The 20,097-nt window shown below is 39.6% G+C and overlaps 2 protein-coding genes across 3 annotated transcripts in view; one reads left to right on the top strand and one right to left on the bottom strand.

The window, feature by feature from the left end:
• Positions 1-4,861: 4,861 nt before the first annotated feature.
• On the top strand, positions 4,862-6,024 carry her3 (hairy-related 3). The gene is made up of 4 exons (XM_044037586.1): positions 4,862-4,918; positions 5,032-5,127; positions 5,244-5,325; positions 5,564-6,024. The coding sequence occupies exons 1-4, from the start codon at positions 4,865-4,867 to the stop codon at positions 6,022-6,024; spliced, it is 693 nt and encodes a 230-aa protein (XP_043893521.1). The 5' UTR covers positions 4,862-4,864.
• Positions 6,025-10,246: 4,222 nt separating this feature from the next.
• LOC122777263 (probable G-protein coupled receptor 153) overlaps positions 10,247-20,097 on the bottom strand; it is a 32,016-nt gene continuing 22,165 nt past the window's right edge. The window contains exons 4-7 of one of the 2 annotated variants that reach the window (XM_044038372.1): positions 18,687-18,876; positions 16,934-16,963; positions 14,721-14,740; positions 10,247-13,298 (exon numbers count right to left, since the gene is read on the bottom strand). In XM_044038372.1, coding sequence (XP_043894307.1) covers positions 12,453-13,298; positions 14,721-14,740; positions 16,934-16,963; positions 18,687-18,876 — 1,086 coding nt within the window. In that variant the 3' untranslated portion in view covers positions 10,247-12,452. Of the gene's footprint in view, positions 13,299-14,720; positions 14,741-16,245; positions 16,431-16,933; positions 16,964-18,686; positions 18,877-20,097 lie in introns of both variants that reach the window. The other variant, XM_044038371.1, reaches the window with a different exon arrangement.

Below are 20,097 nucleotides of genomic sequence, written 5' to 3'. Positions count from 1 at the left end.
AAGTTTCCTGTTGCTATATTCCCGTGTGGGGCGTGTGGATCACAAACCATAAAGTGTTGCATCCCCACGATCCACGACGATGACCTGAGACAGGAGGTTAGTGACGGTCCACTATTTCCTTCTCCTTTTTAAGTTTCACGCCGTGAAGCTCAGTCATGCCGGGGTGCCCACACCAAGCCAAGCGGAAAGAGTTTGGCCGCAGGGGGTATGTGACAATTCCAGCGGGTAAATTGCCATTTTGTTGCGGCTATTCAGCTTCCTGACATGGAGAAGGGGAGGATGGACCGTGAAACTAGGAACGAATTGGTAAATAGTGCCACTTAGCATGGCATATGGCGCGTCTGGGGAGCTGAACGCTGACACCAACAAATTGACAATTTCATACCAATTTCACAATCAGGCTACATTCACCACACACGATGTCAAGCAATTTTTTTTAGAGCATTCACCCACTTGTGATTAGTTAATGATTGCTGTAGCACGTCACAGTGTGATGGAGTTTCAGGATGACATAGAATAAAACAAAAATTGAATTAGTATACATATTTAAAAATATTAGAAGCGAATACACATTTGTATTATTTGAATTGCTCAGGTGCATTATCTATAATACAATGTTTAAGTATTTTAGATTTCTTTTAAACTTTGTTTAAGAATTAAAATGTGTCTGTTGTGCCGAGGGTGGAGGGGCACACACATATATTTCTTTCTTTTTTTTTACAAAATATGGAGCGAGGAAAATCGGAGGAACGCCCCGTGGCTTTTCACTTGTACCTTTCAATTTTCCACTTTTGGCAGATAAAGGGAACGCCATGGGAAAAACTTGGCCAGCAACTGGTTCTCTTTTTCTGCACAAGAGGCAAAAACAAAACGCACTTGAATTGAACTATTTGCGTTTGGTGGCCATAGGGGATTGGACCTAAAATATCGCCCTCAAAAAAATCAGGTGATTTCTCCATCATGGTTGCTGAGGGATCTGGTTCTTATTCATTAACGTCATATGCCCCTATATTTGCTTTAGAATTAGGCGCAAAAATAAAAACAAAAACAAAGATGGCCAAAGTTAATGAGCACATTGATTCGTTTTTGAGTGATCTTAAATATATTTACATACACTCACTGTCAATATACACTGTGATCCCTTTCAGCAATGATCATTCGCTTGGGTTAATTTTTAGTTCGTGCGCTATTGTTGAAAACTAACCGAGGTTTGAGAGACTCGGGCTGAGCATGAAGAGCTGGATCTCATCAGCATCATCACTTCATAATCATAAATCCATCAAGCCGAAATGCAGTAAGGTGGACTACAGTTCGCCCGTATGTAGCGACTCAGAGACTGGAAAATGACAGCGTCGTTTCCTGAAGTGGCGAGAGTCAAGTAATGCACGCGTTTATTTTGATGTGCTTTTAATCTCCAACCATTTCCACGTTGCTCATGAGCCCGTTGTTTTACGCGCGGCTAAAGACAGTGCGCTGAGGACTCGGTATTCTCATTCAAATCTCGCTCACGTCGTTCAGAGTAAATGGCAGATGTTTTGCAATTCAAGGCGCGTCAATGCCCATGCGCTTTAGTGTTTAACAATGGCGCTCGCCTTTTGTTAGGCACTCATGTCTTTCACTTCAGAGCTCGACAAAGGCTTCATCCTCCAGCGAGTTATAAAGTTACTTTCCAGTCAGTTCATTTCGGCCCTTGAAAAAACCCTAAGCGATGTTAATGTGCACCTCTGGTCTTTTCATGCGCTAACCCTGGCACACACAGGCAAACACTGGCCATTGTGTTCCCAAACCAAAGTAAGAAGTCTTTAAATAACCCAAAGACCACTCTATAGAAATTCATGATGCTGTTTTTCTGTTTGATGTTTGATCAGAGCTTCTTTAACAGGTCCGTCGCGTGGCTGTCCCCACAATCCTGTCCATATTTATAATATTTTTCCAGTCCACATGTCCATGTACCTGCTCTTTTCACTGTGACCTTGTTTCTTACAATGAGTGTTTTAGTCACACCAGCGCTGCCTTGGGTCACTGTGAATGGAAGGCGGTACATCGATTTGCTCCGCTCCAGGTGCGTTAAAATTGCGCGCCTGTGTTTGCATATTTTAAGTGTTCTGCTCTGGAGTTAAAGCATGGTGTAACTTGCATGTATTGCAATAAATTCACATGGACATATACAGAGTGAACATTTTGTTCAATAACACTTTGACAGCCTGCAGTGGTTAGTATTACATGTTTTTTTTAAAATGTAATTTTACATTGATAATGTAAAATAAATCGCTAAATCACATGCTTCTTTGTCGCCTTTTGTTATTTTTCAAACATAATTACCCACCCAGTGTTTTCCTCAGAAGTCTCAGTGCATTTCTTTTATGACAGGCTGTCGTTTGTTGCAGGCCTAACCATTGGCTTGCAAATGTCTCAGTTTCCCTCTAGGCAGAAAAAAGTTGATTGCAGTAATTGCATAATTGCTTCACTAATTGTTGTTAACAAGTTCCCCAATAGTCCAATTATTGCAGAAGCATTGTCAGGACCCCACCGGCAGGCATCCATGACAAAGGTCTGATAGGGTTAATGAATGACCTGAGGCTGAAAAGTGAAAGTGAAGCGAGAGCCTGAGCCTTTTTATAAACATACACTTAACTTGTCATTTAATGGCACTTGTATTAATTGGGACACAAGTTCTTGTTGCGCCATTCTCATGGATAGGTGATGACAACCGGGGCTGTGCTACTGGAGGGAAATAGTTTTTAATGCTGTTAACATTCACTGAGAGAGTATCTTTAATAAAACCACCCTGTCATTTTGCAATAGAAAAACCAACACTAATTGAAATTATAGCGAGTAATCAGCGGTGAAATTCTGCACAGAATAACAAGACAGGCGACTGTTTTGATGCCATGACTGCAGGCGCAAATCAACGCTCCACGCTCTTGTGTTAAAAGGCGAGCGTGAAAGCGCAGATAATGTGGCGCTGAGTCTGGACAAAGGACAACAGAGAGCTCACTTACACCACGACACCTCAGCCAAATTTCATACCGATTAAATCCTTCACAAAATGGCACCGCAACTGTGGAACTGCAATGTTTCGGTACATTTTACGCAATTAGTGTCGAGTGGCACAAGCCTGACATTATGCGTGTGCTTCAGTCTGATTGACACATTTCACATTTGAGATGTAATTCATGTTCATTAGATCCAACAATTAAAACATCTCAATGTATTACCTTCACTCTTGTACTGTGCTCCTGTAATATGCCTCGTTGTGGGACTATTATTTTCTCATCGTATTTTATCATATATTATACACTTTTAAAAAAAACACCTAGCAGGGAATTGAAATGAAATCTGTAAATTTAAAGCTGAGAGATGAGACTATATTCCACGTGAATCAGCAAATTCTGCATGTTGTGTTATCGAATGAATGCGGAGAAGTGAAGCTATGTGTGTTCACTTTAGAAGTTGAGAGAGTCTTTTGATGCCCACACGTTTGTGGTCACAAAGCAGACGAAAAGAAAAGATCAATGGCGCACCATTATAAACTGGCCTCTTTTCACGGGTGCTCTCCCCAGACTGAATACAAATACCCCTTCTTTAGGCCCTCAGCCATTTTAACACACGTATTGTGTACCGGATCAAGAAAGAAGAAGAAGATGTGGGTATACATGGGTTTCTCACCATTGCCATGATCATTTCACTATTCAAACAAACCCAAATATTAACTTAAGGAAATAAAAACGGTACGTGCTTCCCTATAACGACAGACTCGTACAGTATACAGGCCTACACACGGTGGTTTTAATTCACCCCAATTAAGTGTTTTGAGTTTGGCAGCACACATGATGCGCAGTGGGCTGCAGAGAGCCTTTAGTCAAGACATTGTTTCTGCTGGTATGACTTTCCCAAGCCTTCACTCCTTTCAGAGAGGAGTGTGGAAAATCGGAAGGCGAGGGACCGAGGATAAGGGGCGGCCCGCGATTCTCCTCGGTGCCTCAGTGCGCCTGGTAAGAAAACAAAAACCTGGAGACGCACAATGGCAAAAAGAATCCTCAGGAATTAACCATTTTTCAAAAATATCTTCGTTACATATACGTGCAGTTGGTGTGTAAACTATTACATACCTGCATATTTGCTTAAACTGATCAACGGGCTATTTGATAATCGCATGACCCTTCGCAGGTGTAACACTTTAAACTCGCGGAGGCACCAGAAAATCGAAATGTCTTGGGGACACGAAGGGAATTACCACGGTGCTGCCTTCGAGCGGGTGGCGTGAAACTCACAGATAAAAGACTAACTATAGGAGGCAATCGTCTCCACATGCTCACCAAGAAGAAACATTATGATTATGATTATACGCTTATTTTTGTTTTTGTCCAACATGTTGTTTATTGGATTGGATATTGTCACTACATTTAACCATGATGCAACATAAGCCTTTATACACGCCAAAAATCGATATCGTTATATCATGATGCATTAATTTGTAACTCGATATATTTTTCTCCTCAGGTCCCTATTTGTTAACAGGTTGTTGTTGGTTGACTAAAAAACTAAGGAAACAATTACAAACATAATTCAGGAGAAACGGGATCATTATTAGCATATATAAATAAATAAATAAATAAACAAGGTATGAGGCAGAACAATTCATACATATATTAAAACGAATATAAACATAATAAAAATGGTTTATTCTGCTATTTGATTGGGTTGATCTGCAACGTCATGTGTCCCTCACGCAGGACAAGAGACAGGCGGGACTGTTTGCATTGAGATGTTAAGTGAGTGTCTCTATATAAATGCACCCAGGGTCAGCTCCTTCATTCTTACTCAGGGGGACAGAAAACAACTTCAAGTCAAACCGAACAGAATGGTGGCGACAACAGACTGCGAAGAAAAGTCGAAGCCGATCACTGGACACAAGGTGCGTCCACCAACTACATTAAGAGGAACCAGATTTAAGGAGGGAAATGATGATTGCATTGAAAAGGGTTGTATACATATTAACTTTTTTTCTTTTTTTAAAAAAAACAACAGGTATCCAAACCACTCATGGAAAAGAAACGGAGAGCTCGCATTAACAAGTGTTTGGACCAGTTAAAAACTCTTCTGGAGAGCTACTACAGCACTAATGTAAGTATGCAGGTAGAAAGAAAAAAACACTTTGATTTAATCCTCGAGCCTATTGCAATTCCTGTTAATTACATCACTAGAGGGAACTGTCTCAATATTGAAACCTCTGTGCACAGATTCGGAAGCGCAAACTGGAGAAGGCCGACATCCTGGAGCTCACTGTGAAACATCTGAGGAACCTCCAAAAGATCCAGAGCTGTGAGTTAAAGTTTCTTCAAATAAAGATAGAGCTATAGGTCAAACTTGACTGCAGAGCCCGAAGTTTAACGATGTCATAAATGTCATGGATGAAACGTATCAGTTATATAGATCTTTCTGATACTCGGCATATATACATAAGTCTTCAAATATCCAGACACTCTGCTAATTTGGGATGATGTGTGATTTATGAAAACTGTGCATCTCTGACCTTAAGATGTTTCTCATTTTGTCACAGGCTCTGTCGCTGCTTCAGAGTTTTCTGATTACCAAACCGGCTTCCGCAGTTGTCTGGCAAACGTCAATCAGTACTTGGTCATGACAGACGCAATGAACGGGATGGACCACTGGATGTTATCGCAGCTCTCCAGTAAAGTGTGCCGAGGTCGAGTCTCCAGCACCATGGACAGCGGCCCGATCGCGGCTGAGCCAAAGGAGGAGGCGCGAGGGCTCTTTCCATCTGCGGATGCTGCACACGAGCAAAGAAACACCATCAGCCCTAAAGGACCGGAACCAAACAGTGCGACCACGTCTCGTTTACTACCGAGTGAAGGCTCATCTGCAGCAAAACAGGCTGTGGACGCTGCTGCGCCCGCGCACAACAACCACGAACAAAGATCAAGTCACAAGAAGTGTCTCTCTGTGGGTCACAGGAACGAAGATTCAAACGCACAGCACAGTGTCTGGAGGCCTTGGTAGAACAAAGCTGTAGACTGACTTAATTCTTACAAATGCACTGTATAGATTTTCACAAATGTTATTACTTATATTGTCAATGCTATATGTTTTATTTTCATAATAAAAGTTACAAAAATAAAGAACGTCTCTTGGTTTTTTTTTCCATCTCTACGTGATGGTCTCTTGAGCCTCAGACAAAAACACTTTTCTTTCATAGTACGTCCAAAGAAGATGTCTTTTAAAGCTTTTGAACAACTCATGCTCCAAGTGCCATATTTTCTATGTCTCTTTTCCTCTATTCATCCAATTTATTTGCTAAATTAAGGAGATATTTGTGGGGAAAAGACGAGATCCAAGGGACCGCGTCTTCCATTCTTCTCTGGTTCACACATAAGCACCGAGGAAATGGCCATCAAATGAAATAGTTGTTGGAGAGCAAAGCAAAGCAACAGGCTCTGAATCATGCGCCTTCCTATACTCAGAACTTAAGATTGATTTTTTCAGCCAATATTTTAAGAGAAAAGTCATGTCCCCTTGCCATTGCCTCTTTTGTGGCCTACTTTCCATTTGCGCACAAACCATTCTGTCAGTCCTCCTGTCTTTTAAAGTTTATAGATTTCTTCCGCCGTTTTGGTTTGGCCGGGATGCCATAAAGTGTCTCTCCATTCTTTAAGAGCATCACTGGAAAGGATGGCACCTTACAGCGAGGAGAATCGCTGAAACGCCCACATGTCTTTCAGATGGTACACGCTCAAAAGACCGCTCCTGCATGGAAGAGGGGCGCGCCTATGCAGCGCAGAGGACCCCGGTGCCTTGAACCAAACTGTTTCTTTTCTTTTCCCACAAATCAAAGTATCCCAGCTCCAGCACCTTATGGCGAGCATTTGTAATACAAGCTTTCTTTTTTTCTGTTTTGAACAATTTATTAAGACATATACAATAATAAAAAATAAGATAAAAGTAAAAAATCTGACGAACTAACAGAGTAACCAGACGTTGTCATAAATTATTGGAGAGAGACTATGCAACTATGTGAACTGGCAGATTCACAGTGTAGCTGACCAAGTGCTTTGACATAAAAAATAAGAATCAATCCTGTGCCTCAATGAGTAAAAGTAAAAGTACCAGTATTTTGATCAAAAAATGTACTCAAGTTAAAGTAAAAAAGTTGCTTTTTTGTGTCCTGCAAAAATGACAAGGGGATGCAAATCTCAAATTAATTGTATTAAATCAAACCTTTACAAATCAAAGTGCTGACAAAATATAATATCCAAACACATAAAGTATTAGTCAAAATGGGTCAAAGGTCACAAATGCTTTAACTTTCTCTTCCACCCAGGGACCTTAATTAACGTCAACTCACCTGTCCTCTTTTTCTTTTTTAATTCAGGCCACAAAAATTTACCCAGTAACGAATGTGATTTAAAATGAAGCGAAGTACAGGTAAAAACAAGTAAAATTGCGAACTTTAAAAGTGCAAGTAGACAAAACACCTACTAAATTACAGCAACGCGAGTAAATGTAATTCATTACTTTCCACCTCTGTATTTTCCACATTAATTCTGAGAGCCACAATCCTAATGGATGATGTATTTCTGGTTTGCATTTCACTGAACCACATTTTTGACAATATGACCAGTAGATACAAATGGATGGATGATAACAGCAGGATTTGTGAGTTTGGTGGAGAGGTGGCTTTTTGTTTTTGTCTGGCCATCTTAGACAGCCCGCCTGTAATGTTCCTCAATCGACAGTGGACAAGAAAAGTTTGTTTTATACAAGAAAAGAAACGCCACGTGACTCTCAAGTAAGTAACCTCGTTTCGCCACTAATATCAAACGCTTAGTATCCCCAGAGAGGAGACAATGGTTTTAGCATTAGATTGGGAGCAGTGAGGCGCTCTAAAGAGAGCAGACGACGATGAAGAGCTACAGACTCTGCCCAGTTCACTGCTCATTTCACTGCTTCGTTCAGCACAATTGATATTCACATCCAATGCTTTTGAGTATTCAAGCAACTGAGACATATGAGCTTCCATATGTGCAGCACCAACGTCTCATTAAGTGTGGCCCTCAAAAAAACTGTCTCGTCGTGGGTTTTCAGGCTTTTTAAGGAAGAGAACAGAGGTTGACCACAAAACACCAAACCACATCAACAGCGCACACTGAGAGATGGTGTGAATAAGATTCCTGTTTAAACACAGCAATTACTTAAATTATTATTATTATTATTATTATTATTATTATTATTATTATTAATAAATAATTAACCTGGAAAGGTAAGATTGATGCCTTAAGTGAGGTGAAGAAATGCAATACCTATACCAATTCTATAGAGCACGGGTAGCTGACGTCAGATAATCAAGGTAAAGCCTCTGACACGCCCACTTACAGGAAACAACGCTGATCATTCCATAGACATATACAGTAGACACTAGACAGCACACACATCAGGCAATAGTTCACACAACTCAGCTCGGTGGTGGATAGTTATTGTGCCCCGAGATGCCAAAACAGTCAGAGACAAGCTAACAGGCTAACAGGAGAACCTTTTACCAGATAACCAGGTGAATCACTGCGAGCAGAAGAAAACTGAGAGATGGAAACGACCACAAGCAAAGGAAATCAAAAGCTAACTCTCTAAATTAAATAAATGTCTGAGTCGTACTGACATACAGCGCAGCCACGTTACCGCAGCAACTATTTACATTACTCTGCCCGTTGCTAATGCTAATGTTATGCTAACGCAACACTTACCCCGTCCAGTACCAACAGCGCTGCGTGTAGCCGGTAGACAACTGCAGAGTTGAATGTTCGTCACAAAGCCAGACATCATCCACTTGTTTTCCTCCAGGCTCTTGTAAACTTTCATTGATACTCTGGAGTAAGATGAAGTTACACAGGAAGTTGAAGATGTCAGGATAATACTGTTAATTCCGGCTAAACTCGTAAAAAAACGCCAGAGACACTATTAAGATCAGATTTATTCACTGCGGTCGATTTCCGTGGATTTAAAGAGCGCAGTGAACTGTGACAGGTTAAATGTTCATTTTGCCGCATCTGAGGCCGCCAACATGGCGGCTCAGAGAAACCGAGTCACGTGATGTCCGGAACTTTATTGATAGGGAAAATGCTTTTGCATGGAAGTTATCTTTTACTTTTTGAATCAGCTTTGTATACAACGAATGTCAGTTATTAACACATTTATTCATTCTTCTTTATCATTGAGCTAATATTGCCATAGTTTCTGTTTTTGAACTTGGCATGTAATTTCTAGTCAGATGTGCATTTTCTTGCTCTTCTTTTTGCATTACTACTATTGTTCTTATTAAAGCATGGTACATTATTTCATTTTTTATTGATACACACTGAGCTTTCATATTAGGAAGGAGAATGAGAAGCAAATGAATGCAATTTTACTGAAAGGGAGAAGGAAAAGGAGATAAAGGCATTAATGCATCATAACAAAGGCCAACTGCAACTACAAACCAACCAACTTACCTCTGGTACCAGCCACAAAACAAAGATTGTGGAATTGAAATTATATAGGGAAAGGTCAAAGGTCAGCAAACAACTTTAAATCATAATAATAGTTAACAGTTTAAAATGATGACTGTTGGATGGAGGCAATGTTCTGAGAAAAACAATGAAAAGCTTGAAAAACAATGGAGGGGTCCAAACACCATGTTTTCCAATTTCAGGTTGTTTTTCTCTGTATGTGGCACTGTGATGAACTGACAACCTGTCCAGGGTGTCCCCCCGCCTGTCACCCTATGTCAGCTGAGATTGGCACCGGCACCCCTGTGACCCTCATGGGGACGATAAGGTGGTAGAAAATGAGTTTCATTCCAGTCTCCTGCACATACCTGATCATGAAACTTAAGTTAAACCAAGTTGAAATTGTTGTTGCCATAGGCAAGTGCCATCAGCTGTTCTTGGTGGGGTTCATCTCAGCCTGGTGCCCCAGGCAATTGCATGCTTTGCCTTGCCCAGTGTTTCCCAATCCTGGTCTTCAGGGACCTGATTCAAATGAGGTCTGTCTATCTGTCTGTCATGTTTAATGACACTGACTGCAGCAGCCCTGGCGGTAACAAGTACAGGAACTAGTACTTTATGATGATCAAACACCTAAGTAAAAAAACAGCATGAGGCAAAACTAAGAAAATAAACTCATGGATGCACAATACTGTTCCACAACAAGTAAACAACAGTAACCAATAATAAGCATCTGGCACAACACCCACTGAAACACCATCTTGTGAATTTAATCATCAGTCATGTCTTTTTTCTTTTTTTTTAAAAAAAAACAAAGTCATCATCTGCACAAGAAAATCATAACATTTAACATCATTCATATTTGAGCCATAAATCTCTGAGTATGTTACAAAATAATACCTGAAATTTGTAAACACAACAAAATGAAAGAATGTATGACATAGCAAAGTTTGACAGGGAAATGTGACGTTATGCTTTTAAAGAAATGTACATTTCAAGGTAAGTTTTAACTTGTCAAATTGACCAGGCTGTAGTGAGTGAAGGAATTTAAACTCAGCATCTGAATGACTGCAGGAGTCATATATGTCGTATACGCTCAACTTTGCATGATTACAGTGAAATGTTTGTCTCAATATGTCCGTGAAGGTTCTCAGTCATCCAGGTCATAGTCATCTTAAGTAGTTAGCTGTGGGCAACTGGGTTTGCTTGAGTTAAGACTCTTAACAAGTCCACTTGCCGACAGCTAACTACTTATATTAAATAATTCTCAATAATTTGTGATGTTGTATGAATAATGTATGATGTTGTTCACCTAATTTGTACAAATACATTCATATTAACAGCTACTCTTCACAAGAGGTCAAAGCTTAAACTTGGTTCTGCTGTATTTTGTCAACAGAAGGATTTTCATTTTATTTTTACAAAATAAACTCAACAAATTTAGTGATTGATTGATTGATTGATTGATTAAGGGCTCTGTACAGCCAGTTGGACTGTTGCTTTACTGCTGTATGCATTTTGAGCGACCATGTTTTCTGGCATTATGGAGAATTTGCTGATATCTTGTGGTGCTTTTTTGATCTTTGGTATTTTATATCTACATATGTGCAGAAACAACCACAACTTCTCATTAAATAGTTAATTAAACAAATTGTCATTGTCCTACAACATGCCTTACTGATGCCTTGGAAAATACATTTATTTTACAACCGTACAGAACAGAACCATTAGCATTATCACTGTATATTATGAGATAAAATACTAAACACAAGTATAACTTACTCCAAGTGATCACACTCCAGTCCTGTTCTATTCACAATGTTCTAAATATAATGCTAACATTTTTGTTGGTTTAGGTTTTGGCACCAGCATTTAAGTTCTGCTACATCTCGTCGGCCTGATGTCTGTAATGTTTCAACTTTGGAATCAACTTTGGCCATATATTAGAGCCTCCCTCTAAGTCCTGCATTATTGGTGCTTTCTAACGTGCTACAAATAAGTGATGCAGACTGACATGCTCAGTTGCTGAGAATAAAGCACCATTTCCAGATAATATTTTGACGTTATGTATGTTAATGAAAAATGCTGCACCCAATGACCTCCCAAGTTAACATCAACACGTGAATGATAAGAAAAGGGGGGAATGTTTCAGGCAAATGTATCATCAAAAACAATAAAGAACACCAAAACAATGAATCCAATCTCTTTCATATATACATAACAAGTCAATACCCTTTCAAAACGGACTTCACATTTTCATTAAGAAATGTTGGGGGTGACACAGTAAGCTGTAGAACCAATACACATTACCACTCTCAGTCTTTATCAACAAAATCAATGTTAAATAAAAACATGTATTGTAGCCTAACCCTAAATCAATCTTAATGTAAATGAGAAGTATTCAGAAAAGTTCGGTTTAAAAGCAAATGTGTCCATACAGCAAAACACAAAACCACTTCAGGCTAAAACAAATTCCTATGAGAGTTTTTGTTGAAGTGCAAAAACAAAAGAAAGAAAAACAACACCCAAACAACTACTTCCTCTGATTCTTTGAGTGTGTCATAGAAAAATGATATTAAACAGCAAAAAAACAGATATGGGTATGTCACACCATTGAAAAAAGTTAATTTGTGAAACAAAACGTCTGTCCTCTGTGGATATTTTGTGATGTAAAAACTAAATAAAAGGACCACTCAACCTTTTCACCAGGCTACATACCAAGTCTACATGAGGTCCATTCAGAAAAAATGTTCAAAACTCTTAACAGGCCATTTGCCTACATGTTGGTAACCCATAGTAAAGCGGAGTAATGGCACAAGTTAAAAGGCCAAATACTTCACTTTTCCATAACAACCACTTTTCCAGTGGTTTTCATTATGATAACAAGTTTATTAACAACAATAATAATAATAATAATAATGATAATAATGTTGACATTAAGGGGAAATGTTGCTTTCAGGTAGCAGAGCCCAAAGAATCAGACTGAAAGGTGATGTATCCCGAGGACGAAGCCGAGGGTGTACTTACAAAACTGTTTGTGCTTCCTTTACTCTCTGCCTTGCTCAGGTGCTTTTGATTCCCCCAGTCACCTCCAGCACCAGCCGCAGCTCCACTGCCTGTCCTGGGCCTACAGGTAGAGTGCCCCTGATTCTGATGGCTGCGCCCAGGTGAACTCTCTCCGCTATGCTTTTTCCCATCGTGCAGGCATTCCTGGTAAACTTTACCAGAGCCACAAGCCCCATGGCTCCTCTTTCCACCAGGTCTTTCTGGTTTGGGGGAAGTCTCAGGTGAGTTGCCCCGACTACTGCTCCTTTTGTGCTCTGAAAGCCTCCTGAGAGCTTGAGGTTCACGCTCAAAGTCCGTGAGTGGGAAGTGAGGGAGGATGACTGTGTGGTGTTCATACACATTGGGGATAAGTGAGATGGTGGACGTGCGCCGCGGGCTCTTCCTAGGGCTCGGCAACGGCGTCTCATCTATAAAGTTAATCACCTCATCACGGCTGAAACAGCGCAGTTCATCCTCATAGCGCTCCCCGCCACAAACCACACGGGGCAAGTGCTTGAGTGAGTGCATACTATCCTCAGATCGCCGCCGCTTGCGATGTGGATGATGGTGATGGTGGCTCTCCTCGTGGTAGGAGACCAGGCTGCTCCTGCGCCTCTCGTGGCGCGGCAAGGTGGAGCTGTAGTGGGCACTCACAATCATGTCCTCGGTAGAGCCCCATCGGTGAAGGTATGAGGGGATCTGGTCGTTGGTCCACATGTCGGTTTCGTCGTGGGAGTATCTTCTTGTAGGGGGCACCTGCACGCAAGACACAGACCAAACACAGTCTCCAAATGGGTTTGACATTCATTCGCTTAGAACTCTATGGCATAGAATAAATAAGCATTGGCTCTGCACATGTGTAATGATTATTTATTATAGATCAGTTATAAAAAAAAGAATATTACATGTGGGATTCTTGAAATTGATGGGACTTTGATAGTGAACTGTAACTTTGGGGATAATTCTGATTTGCAGAGGAACCCAAATAGCTGCTTTTTGAAAATGTTTGGGTTGATGACACATACTGTATGTAGCTCATAGGAAATCTCTCTCTCACCATGTTCTCAATACAAAAACCTGGTACATCTATGTATTTATTATTTCATATATTTGGTAAGGATGAATAATTTGGATGAAAACATCAAATTGCAAATTTGCCTGACAAATATTGTAAGATTTGATTTCCAATTAAACATCAAATTAAAGTTAAGTTTCAGTTTGTGTTCTAGATTTAAAACATGACAAAGCATGACAACATGAGACACCATTAAAATATTAACGTTTATAAATCAACAGTAAGGATGAAGATATAACAATATAAATGGTTCTGCAACATGTATGTATTACATCTTTAAAGTTGGCATGGAACATAAAACAATCAAAAACAGAACAATTACAGGAAATTGCAACCCATCTGATTCGCTAATAATTGCAATTTTGTTCTGAAATGATTCTTGTCCAAGTTTGTCCAAGTTATTTATGTTCATCATAGGTACTTTAATTTCATAGTCCATTGTTGACTCTCTAATAGTAACCAACAGGTATTCAGTATCATGTCAACAGATAATAAGATGACACTTATTCAACTGATAAGTGATATACAATGAACTCAGTGCCAGTAGACGTCAAGTGTTTCAAACCCTAACCTTATAAAAAGTGTCTTTGTACTATAAATACCATATAATGCAGTGTGGTGTTAACCACCATTTAACTACTTCTCTGTAGATTGTGTGAGCATTTTATTAGTTGAGTATCTGCCTCTGATTAATCACTTGAAAGTCAACATGTGATCGCTACAATGATAAAGTCCTAGTCGATTATCTGTTGACAATATCTTTATTGTCAGGTAAACATCACAGATTAGTTGACAAGTAGTTGCTTCAGTTGACAGTCAGTTATCCTATAGTTGACAATCAACAGACTATTAGCGGTGATACTACACTTCAGTGGTGATACTACACAACAGTAGATACATATGTTGACATAATCCATATAACTGTGGATTACCAGTAAAGAGTAAATGATGGACTATCAAAATAAAGTCTTACCTGATTTTATTCCTCAGACATCTATGGACTTTTTAAAATGCTAACATACACTAGCAGGCACGGCTGTAGCCGAAGAACTACTCTTTATTGAAACTGCAAAGGTTGGTAGTTTCCTATGTGTTATACTCACATTCCATTCTGTTCTGACAACTATGCAAGAGAGAGAGAATTTGTCAAGGTGACGTCAAGAGCCACAAGATTGATGTCAGCCTGCCCCCCAGTGGTGGCTTTCAGTAGATGCAGAGAAAAATGAAGACAGCAGACGATACAGTAGCATAGAGTGTGTTAGGTGAGAGGGCTAAACAGCAGAGGGCAGCAAAAGCATTAGAATGAATTACGATGCAGGACTTGAATGAGGAGAGAGAGAGAGAGAGAGACTCAAACATTAGCCAATAAAGCTGAAGAGGCTTTATTCTGTAATCAGACCACTTGAGAGGTGCCATATCAAATCACAAATGGAGGTGCTACTTCATAATGTTTTGAAGGGTTGGACTAACTGGGCCTTAACCCCACAAGCAGCAACAGAAATAACACAACTGTGTCACTGTTCAACCCGTCATCCTGTAACTGAGAAAAATGCGCCTCATTTGTTTCATAATCACACATGAACAACAAGTAATAGCAGAGTCAATATTACTTTGCAATCACAGGAATCTAATGACATGAATACAGGTCTACAGGACACATAACAATGTATGGAGTGATGGTTGGAAGTAATGGTAGCTACTGTATACATCTCTGTTTCAGATTGATTTATCAAATTGAATAGGGCATTGGTGCTTCAAATATCAATTATAATTGTGGAAATCTGGGGTGTAAATTTAACAAAGTCTCTTTTTCTTTTTTTTAAAATCCATTATGCATAATAATTATTCTAGCAAGTGTAATTTTCATGGAGCCATTGCTACATTGTTGTATGACAAAGATGACACAGTCTTAATATGCTTTAGTAAGGTTAACATTGTGTGAGTTGCATCAATTCTTTCTAAAGTTACATATCATCACCACAGTCTTCCAGGCCAAGTCCCGCAAAGTTTTTATTATTACATATTAATCATCAATATTGATTCAATGTTTGATTGTGGGCCAGGTTTTCCCGTTTTTAAAAAGTTAATTTAAACATTTTGTTGTGTTGCCCTAGAAGGCTGCGTGTCAGAACAAGCTGTGTTAATGTTAATGCAGGCTGTAGAGAAGCATTTCACAGCCCTGCATCAGACTGGGATGGATGCTGGATCCAATGGACACAATGCTTATGGGTAGAACATGAGCAGATGTTTGTAGTGCTTTCCTGAGAGGGACTCCTGAAATGCAGAAGGTAAGTCCGTTACTAAACTCTTACCCTCTTATTGAATCAGTTGCATGTAGGGCCAGAACACTCTAGCTGTTTAATGAAGCACATCTAATGTGGTGATGGGACTGCTGATGGTCATATTTACCAAACAATAGTCAGCGAGAGTGCATTTTTGATTCACATAGAAAAGACAAATAATGGCCTATCTGAAAGAGATAGCATCACAAAATGCAAGATGCACGATACTGTAAAGGCCCGCAAGGCCATTTCATCATGCAAATTAGCAATGAAGTGTCATTTTTAAAATGCTGTAGTTCAATTGATCAGGTAAAGGAAATGAAGAAAATCAATAAAAACAATATACCTGCAAATACTGCATTTTATCTTCCTGTTGTTCCCTCAATGGATACCCTTGCAGAACCCCCCTTTCTAAGGTTGAGAACTCATACTTGGCATTACGGTCTATGGTCACGATTTCAGGCGCCGAGCTATAGTCATATGGTCTGTCATATATTAAGTCGGCATGAATTCCTCCATCTTGGCTGTTTTCTGCAAAGTGCAGAAAAGCACGGGCATCAGGATTAGAGAGCATTGGACTCAATACACAAGACAGACAGACAGACAGACGAATAGATAAGAGAGAGACAAGTTCAATTGTTCTCTGATTTGTTGAGTTTTCATACGAGCCTCCTCAGGAAAATTTGCTTTGAAACAGCTTAAAAAAAAGAACCAATAATTTAGTTTCAATGTTTAAAAAGGGGATAAAAAGCCAATGGTTCAGAAACTATGCCAAATAGTTGATAGAGAGCTAGTGAAGGGGTTACTGTCTGAAAAAAATAAAATCATACAAACAGTCTTTGGCAATCTTTGTGAATAAAAACCCACTGACAGCATTCATGTTCATTTAAGAGCAATTGGAGATGGGTGTAAAATGCTGATCTTGAGGAAAATGTTGGCCAAAAGATGGAAAAGATGGAAGAGGCTGTGTGCACAGGCAGCTTGGCATGCAAGTCAGTAGCTTTGAAAAAACAGGAAACGATCTTTATACATACAACTGTGATGGGTTATACATGGCAAGCCCTCTGGAAAAAAGCAGAGAACTGGCAGTGTTAATTATCACATAGAAAATGGACTACCCTGTGTGGTTTTATGGCTCCTGCTAGACAACAAGCAGTTGTTGGGGATCAGAAGGTGTGGAAGGTTAGAAACAGGAGAGAGAAGGGGTTCAGATCAGGTTGAGTTTAAACAGTGCCAATAGAAAAACAGACGAGTCGTCACACTGTCATTAGTTGGCATTCATTGTCATGATGTGTCACGGACTGAGCCCACAAATGTCTTTTTATGATTATCATGTGACCTACATTAGAAATTGTTGAAGTGTCTGTGATTCCTTGTGAAAAGTTACATTTCTATTCTGTGATGAGAGGCCGACGCTTCCAACCACGTTCTACTTCTGCATGTAAACTATACAGTAATATGTCTTAAAAAGAAAAAAAGGAAAATGAAAATAAACAAAAGTAACGGAGAACGTGGCTGTGTCCCTTTGTGACTTGAGGAGAATGTGACCATCACAATGACATGGAAATGCTTTTCAGCTTTAGTACATTTGTTCCTTTTTCTCTAACAAACCAGTGGGAAAAATCATTTATTTTATCATCCTCTCGTGCCAGTGCATTCTAGAGGAAGACTGTCCAGTTTCAATGCACTGGAGTGTAAAAGAAAAAGAAATGCCACGAGGTAAAACACAGTACGTCCTTGGTCCAGCAATATTTCAGTCTCTCTTTTTCCCCCATCATTCTCGAAGCGTGAAACAGCAAAGCATTTTGTAAATTACACAGAAAAACACGTGTTGGTATATAAAATGTAATTACACAGACACTTGATCAGTCATTTCTCCTGACAACAAAGGTCACATTACAGTATAGGTCACATGATAACATTTGACCAGTGATTTCAAACCTTAAACTACAACAAATGTAGCATAAATAATGACTATTTAAAATAAACTATTGCTATCATGAAGAAGCTCTAGAATATGAATGCATACTGTTTCACATAATGTCAATTTTATATTAACTGTAAATGTAATTGTTATTACATATTATTTAGAGCTATGGTCTTGAGATTTCTAGACTACATCGGACGTGGCTTCACAGCTCCAGCCTTGTTTAACTTGGTGTTTTATCGCTGTGACTTAAAATAGATGATAGGCTGCAAATGCATGGCTTCATATTTAGAGACGCCAAGCAAAGCACTCACAGCAGAGGGTGACAATGTGGAGTAATCACAGGCTCTTCACAGTCAATTAGCAATTTAAACCTGCACCATGAGCGGGTCACCAGGAGCCGCTCTGGTATCTTATATGGAGCGACTTCTAACCAACCTGTGATTCTAGAAAAATCTAATTGACATACATAACATTGTTACAGCTACATCGTGTGATTTTATAGCATATAAAATATAGTGATGCAAATTTTCTCCAAAACATTCTGAAATGTTTGCTTTTCTTGTCACAAATGTTTGATGCGAACAAATTGGAGATTTTATTTAGCTTGGTACTAACGTCTGTTCTCTGAACTGCAACTTCAGTAAAACTGCTGCATTGTCTTAAACCAGTGCTTTATAAACTAAAGAGCGGAACATTACAAATATATCCTGCAACTCTTTGTGTGTGTGCAGTTTCTCCTCACACAAGACTCAAACATCACTGCTGTCTAAAGAGATAGGAATCATTCACATCATCAGGTGAAGAGGAGGGGGAAAAAAGGGGGCAGGGCACGAGGGAGACACCTGACTGATGCTTACCCTCATCCACGTCGTCGTTGGACATGATGGCGACGCACTTCTCCCACACCATGCGAATGTCAGCCCGATAGCGGTCACAGGCCCAGAGGAACATAGGCAGCAGGATGGACTGGGCGATGGAGCACCACAGCACACACAACACCATCCAGTTGTAGGAGCGGTCGAACTTCAGACTGGCAAAGCTCACCACCTGCACCGTGTGTCGGCAACAGGGTAAGAACAAAACAAACGCACATCAGTTCTAAGGTGAGGTGAGAAAAAAACGAATATCAGCTATAACTGAATGACCTGATAATAGGCTGGTGGACAAAATAAAGCAGCACCAACAATCAACACTGGAGAAATTGAAACAGGTCGTGGTAGTTCTCTGTGTGAACTTGAGCACCAATCACGCACACAATGTGTGTAGTTTAGAAAACTATGTATCAGTACATTTAGAATCATCCCTTGTTCTCTCAGAAACCAGCTAGAAAAGTAGAATACCAACGCTTTTGAACTTCGAGATTCTCTCTTTCCTTTCTGTGAATTTATAACAGCCTTTTAAGCAACACACCATTAAATTATTGATGAACTTAACTGCGAGTGCACTTGAAAGGGTAATGATGTATCTTCTACTCCATATACTCTGAGTGTTGGTGCTGCAATGCAATGATCTCTACATTTTTGATCTCAGGTTTCGACAATTCAATTTTTGTTTTGTTCTACTAAAACATCTACTAAAAAGGTGCTGTACAAAGAAAAAAATAAAAAAAATTCTACTATATACTACAGATAACATATGTCATTTAAAAACGTTTTTTTAAAACCGTAATGGTAATTTGGTGGAACACTTTTTTCACTTCTTCCTCCTCAGTATTTCTAGTCTAAGGCCTGACGACTGAACACAAGTATACACGTTCATTTGTGTGTTACAGCTTTCCATGCATTTAAATAGCTCATTACATCAAGTCATAAAGATGGCTAGCAGCGGTTTGTTTCTGTCACTGCTGTGAAAATATGATCTTTCCTTTCTACAATATGCACACACACACACACACACACACACACACAGACAGAGACATAATAGGATGTCTCGTAAGACGTAAGAGTAATAATACGCCTTTGTCTTTGCACAGAAACTCTTTCATCTACTTTCAGCTTCATGAAGCAACAGAATGCACTTTCTTCTGTGATCCTGAATTTCACATTTGGATAAAATGGCCGGATGTTGTTAAACGTTACAAATGTGACTCACGCACTCAAATGAATCAACACACGGTGTAACAACAGCAGACTGGTCGAAGAAACAATGACATTTATGCTGCTCATTTCTTTCACATTACACTGACTTTCACAAAATCATTTCCCAGTGCTCTGACTCTTTCTGAACCACAAACAGCAGCTGCAGTGCCTCAAGACCAGTGAGCTCATC

This window comes from Solea senegalensis, linkage group LG11 (assembly GCF_019176455.1).
Source record: "Solea senegalensis isolate Sse05_10M linkage group LG11, IFAPA_SoseM_1, whole genome shotgun sequence".
NCBI lineage: Eukaryota > Metazoa > Chordata > Actinopteri > Pleuronectiformes > Soleidae > Solea > Solea senegalensis.
This window is presented reverse-complemented; position numbering and strand designations above follow the sequence as displayed.

What these genes read in the sequence shown, in the direction of transcription:
- her3 (XM_044037586.1), top strand. Translation starts at nt 4,865, where the DNA reads ATGGTGGCGACAACAGACTGCGAAGAAAAGTCGAAGCCGATCACTGGA. An exon ending in AGAGCTACTACAGCACTAAT is followed by an intron (nt 5,128 to 5,243) that starts GTAAGTATGCAG and finishes CTCTGTGCACAG; the next exon opens with ATTCGGAAGCGCAAACTGGA. An exon ending in CCTCCAAAAGATCCAGAGCT is followed by an intron (nt 5,326 to 5,563) that starts GTGAGTTAAAGT and finishes ATTTTGTCACAG; the next exon opens with GCTCTGTCGCTGCTTCAGAG.